The sequence below is a fragment of the Podarcis pityusensis genome (assembly GCF_964106645.2).
Source record: "Podarcis pityusensis genome assembly, chromosome: 1".
Taxonomy (NCBI): domain Eukaryota; kingdom Metazoa; phylum Chordata; class Lepidosauria; order Squamata; family Lacertidae; genus Podarcis; species Podarcis pityusensis.
The window spans coordinates 46,538,812-46,554,599 of NC_138028.1; the positions used below are offsets into that span (position 1 = coordinate 46,538,812).

A 15,788-nucleotide genomic window follows, 5' to 3' on the forward strand; every position below is an offset into this window, starting at 1 on the left:
TGGCTCTCTTGGGTTTCAGGAAAAGGTACAGTGGTACCTCAGGTTACAGACGCATCAGGTTACAGACTCTGCCAACCTGGAAGTAGTACCTCGGGTTAACAACTTTGCTTCAGGATGAGAACAGAAATCACACGGCGGCAGCGGGAGGCCCATCAGCTAAAGTGGTACCTCAGGTTAAGAACAGACCTCCGGAACGAATTAAGTTCTTAACCCGAGGTACCACTGTATTTCCAGTCACAGTGCCAGGGATTGAACCCAGGACATGCTGTGTGTGACAGAGCACATGCTCCTTAAGCCAGGGATGGGGAACCCTTGGCTCTCCAGATGCCCTTAGATTCCAGCGCCCATCAGCACCAGCCAGCATGGCCACAGCACTGTCAGGCAAGGAATGTCCAGGGTGAGGAATCAGCTCTTCATTGTCAAAAGCACTCTTACAAGTTAGGGAAAGGTATGTCCATCAGCCCTATGTGTCTCAGCTACTTCTGAGAGTGCATCTGATGAGGCAGATACCCCCAACCTTGGCTTATGTATCTCCCCTATCCAAGCTGCGCACAAGCAGGTGCAGACTCCGCCTGTGTGTAACCTTCTGCTCCTCCCTCTTCAACCCTCTTTTGGTCCCGGGAGACAGAGGAGCAGGAGAGGCGGGGGCAGAAGGAAGAGGCTTTTTTTTACTTTTTCAAAAGGAAAATAAATTAGTAACAAAAATTTAAAGAGAGCGCTCTCCTCCTCACATGGAGAATCTCCCAATGTTTGCATGGGGGGACTGAGTGGATTTGGGTGGTCCAGTTGCTAGGGTGCCCTCTGCATGGGCTTTAGAAAGATACCTGCTCTCTGCCATGCTCAGCATTCATACGGCAGCTGCCACTCAGGTAGGTTGCTGGGATATTTCTCCTTCTCTCCAGCCTATTGGTGGGCAGTGCAGAGGATACTTGCCTTGACCCGGACGCCAGCAGTCTATGCTATGCCACTGGGATAAGTCTTCTAGGAGGCTATCCTGGAAGTTGCTCCAAAACCAAAGGCAGCCTCCTCTCCAGTCACAAGAGAGAGACGTCACACAGAAACCGGCATTTTCTAATTTACAGCTCACCCTTAGCCATTGTATCTGTTCATTTATCTAGTTGTTGGTTTATTTGGCAGAAATGGGAAAGAGCAGTATTTTAGAAGCAGAGGGCGAGGGATTTAATTAAAAGAACAACCTGCAAGTGCAAGAAGAATCCCCTTCCCTCATTGCCCCTGAGGCAAGAGGCTTCTGCTTTTCTGTCAGCTGTTTACTAGCATCTGCCTCCAGCCTGCTAGTAAGGCACTGCATAAGAAGTTGCACCTTGAGGAGGTATCAGCCCGAGATGATGGATAGGTTTCCTGGAGTACTGAAAAAATCGATGAGGCAAGGAATCTGCTTTAATTATTCGGAGCACCATCTGCTCAACGTGTCTCACAGATGTTGGCCTAGATCCAGAGGTATATAATGAAATGTGCAGCAGAACTGGGAAGAATGCAGATTTTCCTGAAAGGCATCTATAGAGGCAGCGGCATGGCAACAGAAGAGCCAAGGAGCACAGCAGCAGCAGCAGCAGCAGCTGGCATTATGCTCAGAGAGCTCATGTGTCACGATGAGGAGGCGCTTGCTTTTATGCTGGCTGCACAGAAACTTCAGCAACTGTTTTTTTCAATGCTTATTTTTGCATTGATCAGTGAAATTCTTTCCCTAAAAAACCCCTTAGTTAACAATAAATGACTTGTGAGAAATTGGTTTTCACAGCTTTCAATGCACTGGGAATAAGAGTGCTTCAATTCCCTAAAAGTCAGAGAATGGGAGAGACAGGTGGTCATCCAGCCTCTGTTCAAAGCGCTCCAACACTGCAGAGCCACTGCTCTCTAAGGGAGTCTGTTCTACTGTCCTACAACTTTGACAGAAACTGCTGGGGTGGAGGAGTGTGCTATGTCAGCCGAAGACCCAGAAGGAGTGCACATATATTTCTCCTCGGGGTGAACAGCTCACAAGGGCTGCCTTATGTTGAGATGCTGAAGACATCTTCTTGAGGGGTGCCTTGCCACATTCAGCAAGAGGCAAAAAAATCTCCCCAAACCTCTCTCTGTTGGTGTGAAGATGAGAGCACCTACAGTACCAACCCTGAATCAACTGCAGTCAGACTCAGCAGAAGACAATAGATCCTCAACAGGTCAATCATGGTTCTTGGTCTATCTCACGGGTATTATCTTTCTGCTGCATTGGTATTAGTGATGATTTGTCAGGAGTTCCTAAGGACAAATGCTATGAATTGTTCTAAATACAGAATATGAACTCACATTTTGTTATTTATGTCTCTGTAACTGCTGCCCTTGTCCAAACATTTATTTCCTACAGTGGTACCTTGGGTTACAGACACTTCAGGTTACAGACGCTTCAAGTTACAGACTCCGCTAACCCAGAAATAGTACCTCTGGTTAAGAACTTTGCTTCAGGATGAGAACAGAAATCGTGCTCCGGCGGCGCGGCGGCAGCAGGAGGCCCCATTAGCTAAAGTGGTACCTCAGGTTAAGAACGGACCTCCAGAACAAATTAAGTTCTTAACCCAAGGTACCACTGTACAATAGATTTCCGTGTTCTCAAAGCACGCTTCTGTGGATGAATGTGCATGCGCTGGTATGGAACTGATGTACTAGTGGGGGTTTAAAAAAATAAAGTAAAACCTTGCCTAGCGAATACATTGCTAATCTGTGAGTTAGATCAGGGAAAGGGATGTTGCTGGCCTATAATCATCTCAATAATTGGCCATATTAGCTTGGGATGATGGGATGTGGAGTCCAACAACATCTGGAGGGTGAAAGGTCACCCCCTGCATTAAATATTAAATCAACCAAAATAGAAAGGCTGCTACTTGCAGCCAACATCTGTTTGACATAGGAATGGTGATTTGATAAATAAATAAAAGGTGAAAGGAACATTTCATGGTACACTTAAAATATGCTTCCTTTACGAGTAATAAAGGGACTTGTATTAAAGGGAAATTACTCACTTCAAGAAATGTGCAAGTAAACAAAGGCACAAGCTAATACAGGAACATCTGAATATCATCAACACAGTGTAAGTTCAAACAATGAGATTTAATATTCTTCATTGCCAAGAATGCCAATAAACCAAAGCACCTATTTCACAAAACACCCAAATGCCGCATGCCCAAATAAAACCGTGATCAGTATAATCAAAATCAAGAATGTCTCCTTCAGTACCTTTACAGCACACAGGTATGTTTACTCAGAAGTCAGTCACATTGTGTTCAAAGAACCTAACTCTTGAATAAGTACTTTTAAGACTGCAGCTCGGGTCTCTACAGTGGAAGTTATTGTGTCAGCCGGATCTATGTCTTCTCAGAAGTAAGCCCAAGTTAAAGTGCAGTCCTGCTCCCTATAAGAGAGTGTTTGGAATTGCAACTGAAGTGGTGCAATACATACACATAAAACAAAGCCTCATAGCTCCGCAAGAGCTTCTCAGTTCATTCTGGAGAAGTGGGGAAGGAAATTGAATCTTGCTCCCTAGAGTCAATTGCTCTGCTCTCCCACTCTGAACCGGGTCTCTTTTTAGCATTTCAGCACATTTTAGTGTCCAGGGATGGTTGGCCAGCACACTACATTGACAAATGTCCCATCTAGTTTGGCTCCAGATGAGCACTCTGCTATAAGGAAGTAACGCTCTCACTCAAGCATCAGAAAAAAGTAGCCGGGACCACCCTGCAGAGCAACCAGCATCAGCCTTCCTTTTAATGCTATAAGTGCTAGTCTAAGGGGAAATTAAAGCAAAACCACAATTAATGGATTTGTTTCTACTGCAAGAAAGATAGGAATGTGCTAAAACGCAAGAAGGGAAACTACAAAGGCTATGGAATGGTATATATAAAAAAGAATTGTGCATATATTTTTTAAAAAAAGTTTTTAATCATTGTCTTTATGGATTCTTAGGCAGGTGATGTGGTGGGGAATCATTATGTAAGAAAAGCTCAAAGAATGAAAATAAACAGGATATCGTATATAGAAGAGCCTTTAAAATGAATTTTATTGTCAGATTATTATTTTTTACAAGTAGCCTTTTAGAGGCTTCATACAAGAACTCTGTTGCAAAACTCTAATAAATAGTCTGCCCCAAGTCCCACTGTTTAAAATAAAATAAAAACTAAAGAGAAAGAAAAATAAGTCAGGATGCTGAGAGATGTTAGCAATATTTCCCATTTACAAATTACATCAGGCATTATATAGATCTCCTTCATACAAATTATTGAAGATGAAAAACAACAACAACACCCTAAGACATTCTATCTTTCTGCGAAAGCACTCCAGAAATACTCTCAAACCAATCCTCTCACATGGCAAAATGTTATGGGGGGGGGGACACCCCGGGGGGATTTTCATCAAATGAAGCTGTAGGTCAGAACGAACCATGTGGGTTTGTACAGTTAATTAAGAGTTATGAAAATGCGTATCAAAGAAGGCCAGGAAGACTCAATGGAAGGTAAAGAACATTCCCAGTGATGAATGAGGCCTAGAACACAGGGAAGGAGAGGAAGGTTGATGAAATGGACAGGCATGGGCTGCTGCCGTTAGGTGCAACAGTGCATAGGAAAGAGCATCACGGCTGCATGCAGAGAAGGTCACAAATGAGATTTACCACATGCCACTTGAAACAAAGCTTAGGCAGGCTGCAGGGCACACTGGTTTCTTCTCCCAATGCTAAGACTTCATTCCTTGCCGATGCGACGTTTTATGGCAGTTCTAATGGAAAGATTCAAGAGTAAGGATTCTTCCTTCTCCTGATTCTAAAAATCAAGGGAAGACTTCGATCATGTTAATAAAGGAGCCATCCCATTGTCTTTTCTCTCGGGGCATTGATGACAAAGTTATTAAAATTTTACTTGTATGACAGACGCCTGCTGCATGGAGCGCAACTCGCAACAGTTGCTTCACAGCTTCGCCTTATTTTGGATATGTACGAGTGCTAAGAAATAACACATGGGCAGCGACACTGGTGTGTCCTATTAAAGTCTCAATATGCAAGCTATTAAAATGAAAATCCATTGAGGTCCACAGCATTCAGGCACACATGGCGTTGTGTGCAGTCTTAACAGTACAGCACGTTATCTGTCAAAAGGCCACCAATGGAAACTGGGGGTGGGTATTGTCTCGTTCTCCTTTCCAAGGCAAACTTCAGGGGTGCTGCGTAAGGGTGCTAAGTGTCACACTGCTAGGGTGGGGCACGGAGAAAGAGCTTTGGCTCATTTCCTTTCTCGGGAGTGGGCCCTGTCAAGGCCCACAGACCACTGCTTCCTGGCCCTTTTCCTCCTTGCTCTTGCTGACTATTTGTCTTCTCCAAACATGCAAGCAAAAGACAAAAACGGGGAAGCAGGGTAGCATCCTCTACTTCCCTCTAGGCAGTTGTGCAGATTGGGCCCAGAGGGAGAGAGAAAGGCATTGAGTGGAGAAGAGGAGGAGGAGACCCACGGATGTAGAGTGTCTGGCCCAAAGAGCTCCCCAAACCTAGAATCCACACTGGACATAATTACACAATCTCCAGATCAACAGGAGTGGGCTATCTCTATTAAAGAAATGTAAAATATGCAATGCTATCAGGAAGGGATTGGTGAGAGAAAGGTCCCTAGGTAGGAAGACACAGAGGGCAGTTCTTACAAAAGGAGTGAGTATTCTCTTCACTCAAGGAGCCTGAGAAAGGATATCTGTTCAGCATATCAAATTTGTACTGCCTTCCTGTCCCTTAGGTAGCTGGAAGCCCATGCACTTCCATTGGAAAACAAAGGCGCAACAACCACCGATTCAAAGAGATGTGCAGAAATGGAACTGGGTAACTTGGCATAGCCATGGCTCAAGTCTCCACTGGCTACACTGTACACACTTGTACACGTGCACACTCTAGGGGAAATGGCTCTATACAAGGTATGTGGAGATAGCACTAAGGATGGTCAAGCACAAATCATTAAGGTGACACCCAAAACGTAGCTCACATCCTCTGGCTTGTGGAATACGTCAGAAACAATAGAAAGGAAGCAGCAAAACAAACATCTTCCTAGTTTTCTAGAAGTTGTAATATTTGCCAAAGCAGCAAGAATAAAGCAGATTAATCTGAAACTGATACAAAGGAGTGAATAGAAATAAATAGAGGCAGATGGACAAGTTATTCTGGTCCACTCTCCCAAGTCATTTTGTACAGGACAAGTAAGGAGAATGTGCAAAAAAATAAAGACATTCACATTTTAGCAGTTAAACTTTTATTTTCTTTAAAATTACTTTTTTTGTTGCTTTTATTTTTTTCCTACAAAAGGCAGACAATGATTGTTGATCTGCAATAGTTCTGGGTGCTTGCAGAGATGCAAAAAAAGGGTAATCAGAGTATGAAAGATGTAAAAGTGCTCTGACTGGACTTTCAAAGGTCATGATTAGTGTGGTATTAAAGCAAAGTCCCACTACAAAGGTGATTTCACTTTTTTTGCCAATGTGTTTGTTTCAATGTGTGCTGTTCTTAGCTCATATCAATTGTGTTGAAAACCCATTCCGTGAATTTCTTCAGTTTCTCAGAGGCATTCTGGGATTCCTCTTGTAACCGTAAATTGTCTTCTCGCAAATGCTGGACTTCGGCCTGAAGATTGGCTTTGTCTTCTTTTTCCTGGGAAGAATGAGCAAAAGACAATAGATCTCAGACGGCGGATTCTATGTGGCAAGCCTTATAGTGATCACCAGGGCAGACCTTCATCAAAAAGGTGTTCTCTCCAACCTCCCCAGGCTTCCCGCCTTCTAATTTACTACTACTACTACTACTACTACTACTACTACTACTACTAATTTTATTATTTCTACTCTGCCCATCTGGCTGGGTTTCCCCAGCCACTCTGGGCAGCTACCAGCAAAATATAAGAACAGAACAAAACGTCAAGCATTAAAGACTTCCTGATACAGCGTTTTGAGATGTTGTGGAATGCCACGTTTTCTGGTGTTTGCGATGACATTCCTTTCCCTCTTCCTAGATCCTTGTGCCATCAATTCTGCTGAGTTTTCCCTTGTAAATCCAAGGCTTCCTCCCTCTGCCAAACAGGAAATTGACCACTGGCCAATGCAAAGCAAGATCTCCTCTTCATCCGCCATCAGTAGGACTCAATGTTATTCCGTGTTTCAAACAAGATATGACACCAAACCACACACTTCATCAGAAGTGCTTGGGTTTTCAAATTATCACTATATTATTCTATTAATACAATTATTCTTAACTGCCACAGGTGTCTCCATTCTCATTAGAATTACAGTATGTGGGCTTAAATCTATCTTTTCCTGCCATGCTCTCAATGAAAACCACCACTGTCACCTCTGGTTTGGTGGCTATTAGTTACAGGAGGTAAGCTCCCCCACACACTTGTCTTCTGAGACTAACAGCTGCTGTGGAAGGCAGATTTTATTTGGAGTGTTGTGGTGGGGGAATAAAGGGTCAAGTTCTCTTTCTGCACTCCTGACAAACAATCTCCCCCCACCCCAGCAGCTACGCATAACAAAAAGCATCAGTGACACTTCAAGTGAAGCGTTTTGCACTGGTTTAGATGTAAGAAAGTACACCTTCTGATTTCATCTCCTATCTATGTTTTAGTTCCAGGGCTTCTTAAAAACTCTGTTTTGAAATACAGCATGAGATCAGGGCTCATAGAGCTGTTAGCACGGACTAGCATTTAAACAGAAATAACTCAGAAGTTATTTAAGTCAAAATATTTACCTTCTTTAAATCCTCCTGCAACATTCTCAGCATACTTTCCAGCTGGTTCACTTTAGAAGCAAGAGAAGGAGGAGATTCTTTACTGCAGGAAGGAGGAGACAGACACAGAGTTGTTTACTTTCTCTATGGCCTTATGCCAGCCCCCCTCCACCAATGTTTTGGACTTCAACTCACATCAGCTCCAATGGCTAATGGTGGGATGATGGGAGTTGGATTCCAATAATGTCTGAAGGGACCAAGTCCCCCATTCTCTGTCTTATGCAGACAGAACCAGTGGTTTGCTTTCCTTAATCACAAATCAGTGTTAAAAGGTAAAGGTACCCCTGCCCGTACGGGCCAGTCGTGTCCGACTCTGGGGTTGCGTGCTCATCTCGCTCTAGAGGCCGTGAGCCGGCGCCATCCGAAGACACTTCCGGGTCACGTGGCCAGCGTGACGAAGCTGCAGCTGGCGAGCCAGTACCAGTGCAGCACACGGAAACGCTGTTTATCTTCCTGCTATAAAGCGGTTCCTATTTATCTACTTGCACTTAAGAGTGCTTTCGAAGTGCTAGGTGGGCAGGAGCTGGGACCGAACGACGGGAGCTCACCCCGCCGCGGGGATTTGAACCGCCGACCTTACGATCAGCAAGTCCTAGGCACTGAGGTTTTACCCACAGAGCCACCCGCGTCCCTAAAATCAGTGTTACATCTGCATATATAACCCCTGGTAAGTAAAGGATGTTAATCAGTAAGAACACAAGGCCCCTGTTGAAACAGATCAAGTGTCAATCGAAGCCAACATTTCATTTCTAGTTCCAGCCAATCAGGCACTTCTTGGAAGCCATGCAGCAGGGCATCCTCCGCAGGTGTTTTGTCTTTGGGAGCTGGTTTTCATAGGTATATCAACCCACCTATTCCCTACCCCCACCAAGAAAAGCATATGCCCCTTTCTTTTTTCATGGTTCTGACCAGGAAGGATCCATTTAGATAACAAGCACTACATTTCTCCTTCTGTAAAAGACATCTAAGCTAGTTGACATTACCACATTCTGCAGCAGTGAATTTGCAAGGTTAATTATGCACTGTGTGGAACAGTTATTTCCTTTGCTCTGAACCTATTGCATCTTGTTAACCAGTTTAAGGCACCAAATCAAGGTTAGTGCTAACCAGGGTCCACCTGGTATAATAAAATACTACTACTACTACTACTACTACTACTACTACTAATTTATTTATACCCTGCTCATCTGCCTGGGTTTATGTCTGTGGGAAGCCTTAGCAACACGTTTCGGAACAGCTGTATAGACTTTTGGGTTGGTTTGGCATTCTATGACAGCAACTGCGTGTTTCTAATACCCCTTCTGGAAAGACTGATCTAAAAACATAGGAAGACTCTCTCAAAGGTGGACCTGTTCTAGAGTTTTAAAGCAATGTGTGCTACTTGCCATAGCTATTGTATGGTAATACTACACATGCCGTCTTCTCCATCAACCAGACAATGATTATTTGAAATGCTGATGAGCAGATCCTTGAACTCATCCTCTCTATCAGGGATAGGGAACCTGTGACCCTCCAGATGTTGATGGACTGCCTACACACAACACCCATGATCCTTGGTTGTTGGCTATGCTGGCTGGGGCTGATGAAAGCTGGAGTCAAAGAACATCTGGATGGTCACAGATTCCTCACTCCTTCCCTAGAATAAACTGCCAAGCATTATTTAACATTTTACATACCCAGTGTAAGGCTTCATCTGAGCAGGAAGCTGATCTTCGGTTTGATCACTGTTGGAAGCAACACTGACAGGTCTGTGGTTTTCATCACTAGTGGCAAAAAATGAGGCTCGCTGGACTGGAGAGAGACACACACACACAAACACATGCCACAAAATAATTATTTTTTTCTTTTGCAGCAGAAGAAAGCAGTCTTCTTTCACATGAAAACAAAACAGGAAGACAAGGGAAAAAATGTCCTGTAACAAAGCCAAGAACTGGAATCCTCTTCTGAAAATGTTTGCATTTCAGATAATCATTACAGAAATGACTATGTAACTTTATGAAGTGGTGTCTGATTTTGTTTTCCTCTTTCCTCCTCATTTTTTTATTTTTATGTCATGTATTTTAGACTGCAAGCCTCCTTGCAGGAACAACCCTGTTTTAATTGATCATGTATAAGGTGCTCTGGGAGCCTTTTCTGCTGAAAATGCTAGTTCTATCACTAAATGGTCCACATTCCTTTTTAAAAGTCTTTCTGGTCCTGTGGCAAAAGGCTGCACACTTAAGCCTTGATATTTACAAATCAAAATAAGGATGAACTGAAAACACTGATTGACAGCAAAGCACCTATTGCATTTCAGATACAATAGTGAAATTGGAAGCACACCAAAAAAATGCAAAAAGAAACTACACTGGAATAGTGTTAAGTGACGTAAGATTGTCATTGCAACTGAAGAGGAAACTTGGGTTTCAGAGCTGGAAAACCTATGCAAGACATGGCAAATTAAAACAAATTTGTAAAGCAGGTGTAAGAGCTTTTGAAGCAGTAACCTGCCAAGACCTACCCTCAAAGGCTTTGGCAGCATCTACCAAGTTTGACCAGTCTAGGTCAGAAGCAGAATCGGGCAGAGGCATGAGACCAGGATCTGGCATGGGCTGCCTTCTCTGATCCTGGATATCTGTGAGGGAGCTGTCAGAGGCAGAGAACTCTCCTGAAGCAACAAAGAACATAGACAAACACACAATTAAAAGCAGAAATCAGGAAAAGCTAACAACACTGAAATTCAGTTGAGAGAATATTCTAAAGAAACAATTTTCTTCTTGAATTTCCACAGCTTCAGATCCACATGGAGGTTATTCAAATGTGAAAAGGAAGGTAACTGAGCATTATAGGCCAGATTAAACTAATAGGTCCAGCCACTGAGAATGCCATTCTTTGTGCCATTGCTGCTCTGACTTGGCATATCGGTGGTATGGTGAAACAGGAACATACCACTGATTTTAAAGATTGTTCTTGGAAGAGTTTCTACGATATGTCTAAGATAGGTCTAAGTTTCTAAGATATGTCTAAGATAAAGCCATATAGAGCTTTATAGGCCAAAACAATCACCTTAAATTATGCTCAAGAGCCAATGAAGAGTCAAGCAGATGCTGGAGGCACTGACATAAAAAGCCAGTAATGGCCATACTCTTCAAAAGCAGGTCTTATATTCTGTATCAGTTGTAGCTTTTGGATCATCAAGGGCAGCACCAAGCAGAATACATTGCAATATTCACATTTCAAGCTTACATAAGGCAGGAACATACCTTTGAACCCATCTCTAAGCACAAAAGCATGGTTGGTATGAAAGAGGCTTGCTTATTCTGAGTTCTCAGGACAGAGCAGGCTGCCGGCTGAATCAACGCACGGCACTTTCACAATAAAACTGAAGTTGGAAGCATACTCACCGTGTAAGGATTTCATTCCTAACGTGTACGACGGCCTTCTTAATGGTAATGACTTGGGAAGAGAAGGATATGTGCTGGTGAAAAGGACATCATTTGGCAGGGCTTGGTCTAGAAGGGAAGCTCGCGAGGGGAAGAAGTGTTCCCTTTGACTGCTGTAAATACTCTCATCTGACAGAGTCCTCTGCAACGCACGCCTTGAGGTAGGAGTGCTGGGGAACGGAGACTGGAAGAAGAGAAAGGAGCGATAACTGCCACTAGTACATCTCAAAAGCGCATGGTGTTTTTTAATTTTTTGGAAGCCACCCAGAGTGGCTTGGATAACCTAGTCAGATGGGCGGCATATTAATGACAACAACATGTAATAATAAGGTGATTTTAGAATGTCCCTTTAAAAGTGAGAACCAGTTCCAGTATAACATTTCGTCCCTTTCAGGTCTTTCAGAATGGGTGCACAGAAAATTGTAGTTAACCTGTACCGATTCAAAGGTTACATGTGTCTGCATCCCAAAGGCATTTATACCCACAGCTACAACGTGGAAAAACATATCTGGATGTACACTGGACTAATTTTAAGTAAGCATGTCCCGAAAAGGACTAAAGGCCTATCCTGAATTGTAAAAGCAATATTCTTAGTGATATTCTCCTGTCTGTGCTAATAACATGATAACCTGCTCTCACGTAACAAAAAGCGATCAGGCATGCTTGGTGGCTGCTTGACATTTTTTGAACTTCAAGGAGATACATGTTCTAGCGCTGCATCCATCCTCCAAAGAATGAAATACATTTTAGAAAGCACAACGTTCATTATGACCGATATGTGTGTTGGAGGGTAAGCCTATCTGTCTGTTAGTCACTTTTTAAAGGGGTCACTGAACATTCCTGCACTTGAGTGCTCACATAACCATGTTCCACCAAACAGTGTTTGTTGGGTGCTGAGAGCGGCAGGGTTGGAGAGGCTGATTTTCTCAACAATGAAATATTATGGCCAGAGTGCTAGGTAAACATCTCCAAGAAACAGAAATCATTAACCTGTGAAAGTTGCTTGGTGGATCCACTACAATAAATGAGTAGCTGCTGTGCCTTTACGGCACAAAAAAACATCGTCTAGATGGCCCTTCAGATGGAAAAAGCAATTATCATTTCTTCTACTTCCTGCATTTTCTATTTTATTATACAATAAACTTTCAACACAGTGCTGAAGAGAATCTATCAATTCAGCAATATTCCTCCCTACACAGAGAAGATGTGGAAGGAATGGCTCTTACATCTGCATGGTAAACAATGCTAAAAGCAGAGGTCTCCCTTAGTACCTTATCTCCCCAATCTCCCAAGTTCCAAATCTCTCAATCATCATCACTGATTGGCTGCAAGCACTGCATAGTGAGGTTGTAGCAGGACTTATTGGGTGGCATGTAGACACCAGAAGGGTGGGATAGCAGTGTGCCAAACTAGAATTAGCCTCCAAATCAGAAGCTTATTAATTATTTCTCCTGTAGGAATTTTTTTGAAGCCTTACGTTCTGTATTTTTGTATGTACAAAAGTTATCCAAGAGTTGTTGTGGATAAAAGCCATAGTGTAGGGCAAACTTCTTCTTTGGATACAATAAAGGAACTGAAGGCCCCTCAACTGTCCTCGGGTCCAGTATTGGACCACTTTGACTGGATATCCCCAGCCGATGTGGACAGACTCCTCCGAGCTGGAAAGCCCACCACTTGTCCTCTTGTCCGTCTTGGCTGCTTAGAGCGTGTCCAGACGAGGTGCGGGTCCCCCTGGGGGATATCATCAATTTGTCCCTTGACACCGGGATATTCCCAGGGGAACTGAAGGAGGCAGTGGTGCGCCCGCTCTTAAAGAAAACATCATTAGATCCCTTAGATCTATCCAATTACTGCCCGGTTTCGAATCTTCCATTCCTGGGTAAGGTGATTGAGAGAGCGGTTGCTGAACAGCTTGGTAGGTTTCTGGATGAAACATCGGCTCTGGATCCATTCCAGTCCGGCTTCCGCGCTGGTCATGGGACCGAGGCGGCTCTGGTCGCCCTAACAGATGATCTCCACAGGCAGCTGGATCGAGGCGGGTCGGGGCTGCTGATTCTTCTAGACCTGTCAGCAGCCTTCGACATGGTCGATCACGAACTCCTGGACCACCGCCTTGCCGATGTGGGGATTCAGGGCACAGTCCTTCAATGGCTGCGCTCGTTTCTCTCTGGTTGGGGACAGAGGGTGGCGCTTGGGGGGGTATTGTCATCGCGCCACTCCTTGATGTGTGGAGTGCCTCAGGGTGCGATACTCTCCCCGATGCTTTTTAACATCTTTATGCGCCCCCTCGCCCAACTTGTCCGGAGTTTTGGGCTGGGTTGCCATCAGTATGCCGATGACACCCAACTCTATCTGTTGATGGATGGCCATCCTGACTCGGCCCCAGACACACTGACCAGATGTCTGGAAGCTGTGGCTGGATGGTTACGTGGGAGCCGGTTGAAGTTAAATCCTTCGAAGACAGAGGTCCTCTGGCTGGGACGGGACGATATGGGATCGAGGGGGCAACTCCCATCTCTTGTGGGGGTGCAATTAGTGCCAGCACCGTCCGTTATGAGTTTGGGTGTAATCTTCGATACCTCCCTCTCTATGGAGGCGCAGATTACAGCTATAACAAAGGAGGCATTTTTCCATCTCCGCCAAGCTAAGCAGTTGGCCCCTTATCTCTCTCGCCCTGACCTAGCCACTGTGATCCACACGACGGTCACCTCCAGACTGGATTATTGTAACTCGCTCTACGTGGGGTGCCCTTGAGACTGACCCAGAAACTCCAGCAGGTGCAGAATGCCGCGGCGAGACTCCTTATGGGGTCTTTGCTGCGAGATCACATTCATCCGGTACTATACCAGCTGCGCTGGCTCCTGGTGGAGTACAGGATCAGGTTTAAGGTGCTGGTTTTAACCTTTAAAGCCCTATGTGGCCTAGGACCCTCGTACCTATGGGACCACCTCTCCTGGTATGCCCCACAGAGGAACCTATGGTCTGCAAATAAAAACATCCTGAAGGTCCCAGGCCACAGAGAGGTTAGGCTGGCCTCAACTAGAGCCAGGGCTTTCTCGGCTGCGGCTCCAATCTGGTGGAACGCTCTGTCACAAGAGACTAGGGCCCTGCGGGACTTGACATCTTTCCGCAGGGCCTGCAAGACAGAGTTGTTCCACCAGGCCTTTGGTCAGGGCGCAGCCTGACTCCCTCCTCTGGCAACCTGCACAGAATTTTGCTTAACGGTTGCCATCAATTTGACTTTAATTAATTTTTATAATGAAATGTTTTTAGAATGTTGGATTATTTGATTGTTTGATTATTTGATTGTTGTTAGCTGCCCTGAGCCCGGCTTCGGCTGGGGAGGGCGGGATATAAATAAAAGTTGTTATTATTATTATTATTATTATTATTATTATTATTATTATTTTGTCTGAGAGCTGCGTGCCACCAACACTTTCTCACTTCCACACCCGGGACAGATAAACACAGCTCCCCTCCTCAGTTGCTGGGGGACTTATTGCTACCTCTCCATTCATTAAGATTAATCTGATGAATAGGGAGGGGTCAATTCGCATGCCCTTCAGGGCTTCACAGAGAGGTTTAAAAGTTCTCTACCTACTCCAATGCTGTGACTTCATACTTTTTCTCATTTCCTTCTACTGCTGCCAAAATTGCTGGGGCCATTGGGGTGGGGGGACATAAAATTTGCTGGGAGGGCTGCACCTGGTCCCCAGGGCAGAAGTACTCATCCCTGAAGTGAGTTGCTCCTGTATGGCTTGTTTATGAGAAGAGAGGAGGAGAAAAGAAAAGAGACCTCAAACATAATAAGATGCTCTATACAGAATCGAGAACATTGGTCCATCTGGCTTGGTATGGTCTTCAATGGCTGGCAGTGGGTCTCCAGGGTTTCAGGCAAGGGTCTCAAGGCAGCTACTCTACCACTGTACCAATGCATATGAGTATCTTTAGAGAGAGAAAGAGCAAGCCCACTCTGCTACTGCATGTCTTCTGCCAAAAGTTCTATAGTTGTTCAGGCATGGTGGTAACTCAGAATCTTGGTAGACAAACAACTTATCAAAGAGGTGAAACTCTTTCTGGACCAGACCTCACTTTACACTGCAGATGCTGAACCATATGACCATTGTGTACTTGGATTTTTTAAAATCCCCACCTAATGAGATGTGCCTGAGACAAACGTGGGGGTTGCGGGGGAGGAGCTTCACCAACTTCTTTTTTTGCCATTTGTGAAAAGTGCTCCCCTTAGCAATTTTAGGACGCGGCAGAGTGGGTGTTGCAGCACAAGTTCTTCTCTTGGACTGGAAGCACTTTGCCAAAAGAAGAGGAGTCGCCTCCCCTTCTTCTGACAGGAGGAAAGTGAAGGAAATTATATAAAAGAGCGGCTAAGAAAGAAAGAAGCGTCCCCTCAGAAAACAGCTAATCTTGAACAAAGAGAATGTAAGTGCTCATAATGAACTCTTTCAAGGAGTTAGGGAAGGGCTATCTTAATGCCCTTGTCTACTAAGAGGATTTTTTAAATAAAGAGAATAGGCAGTAATAGTAACACTGGTATCAGGATTCATGAATTT

General features: G+C 44.4%; 1 protein-coding gene across 8 annotated transcripts in view; it reads right to left on the minus strand.

Annotated features, from left to right (window-relative positions):
* Nucleotides 1-4,027: 4,027 nt before the first annotated feature.
* Nucleotides 4,028-15,788, minus strand: part of SIPA1L1 (signal induced proliferation associated 1 like 1) — a 158,304-nt gene continuing 146,543 nt past the window's right edge. For 7 of the 8 annotated variants that reach the window (XM_080993717.1, XM_080993722.1, XM_080993721.1 and 4 more), the window contains 5 exons: nt 11,182-11,404; nt 10,299-10,445; nt 9,475-9,589; nt 7,760-7,841; nt 4,028-6,667 (listed from right to left, as the gene is read on the minus strand). In XM_080993717.1, coding sequence (XP_080849843.1) covers nt 6,524-6,667; nt 7,760-7,841; nt 9,475-9,589; nt 10,299-10,445; nt 11,182-11,404 — 711 coding nt within the window. In that variant the 3' untranslated portion in view covers nt 4,028-6,523. The remainder of the gene's footprint in view (nt 6,668-7,759; nt 7,842-9,474; nt 9,590-10,298; nt 10,446-11,181; nt 11,405-15,788) is intronic. The other variant, XM_080993720.1, reaches the window with a different exon arrangement.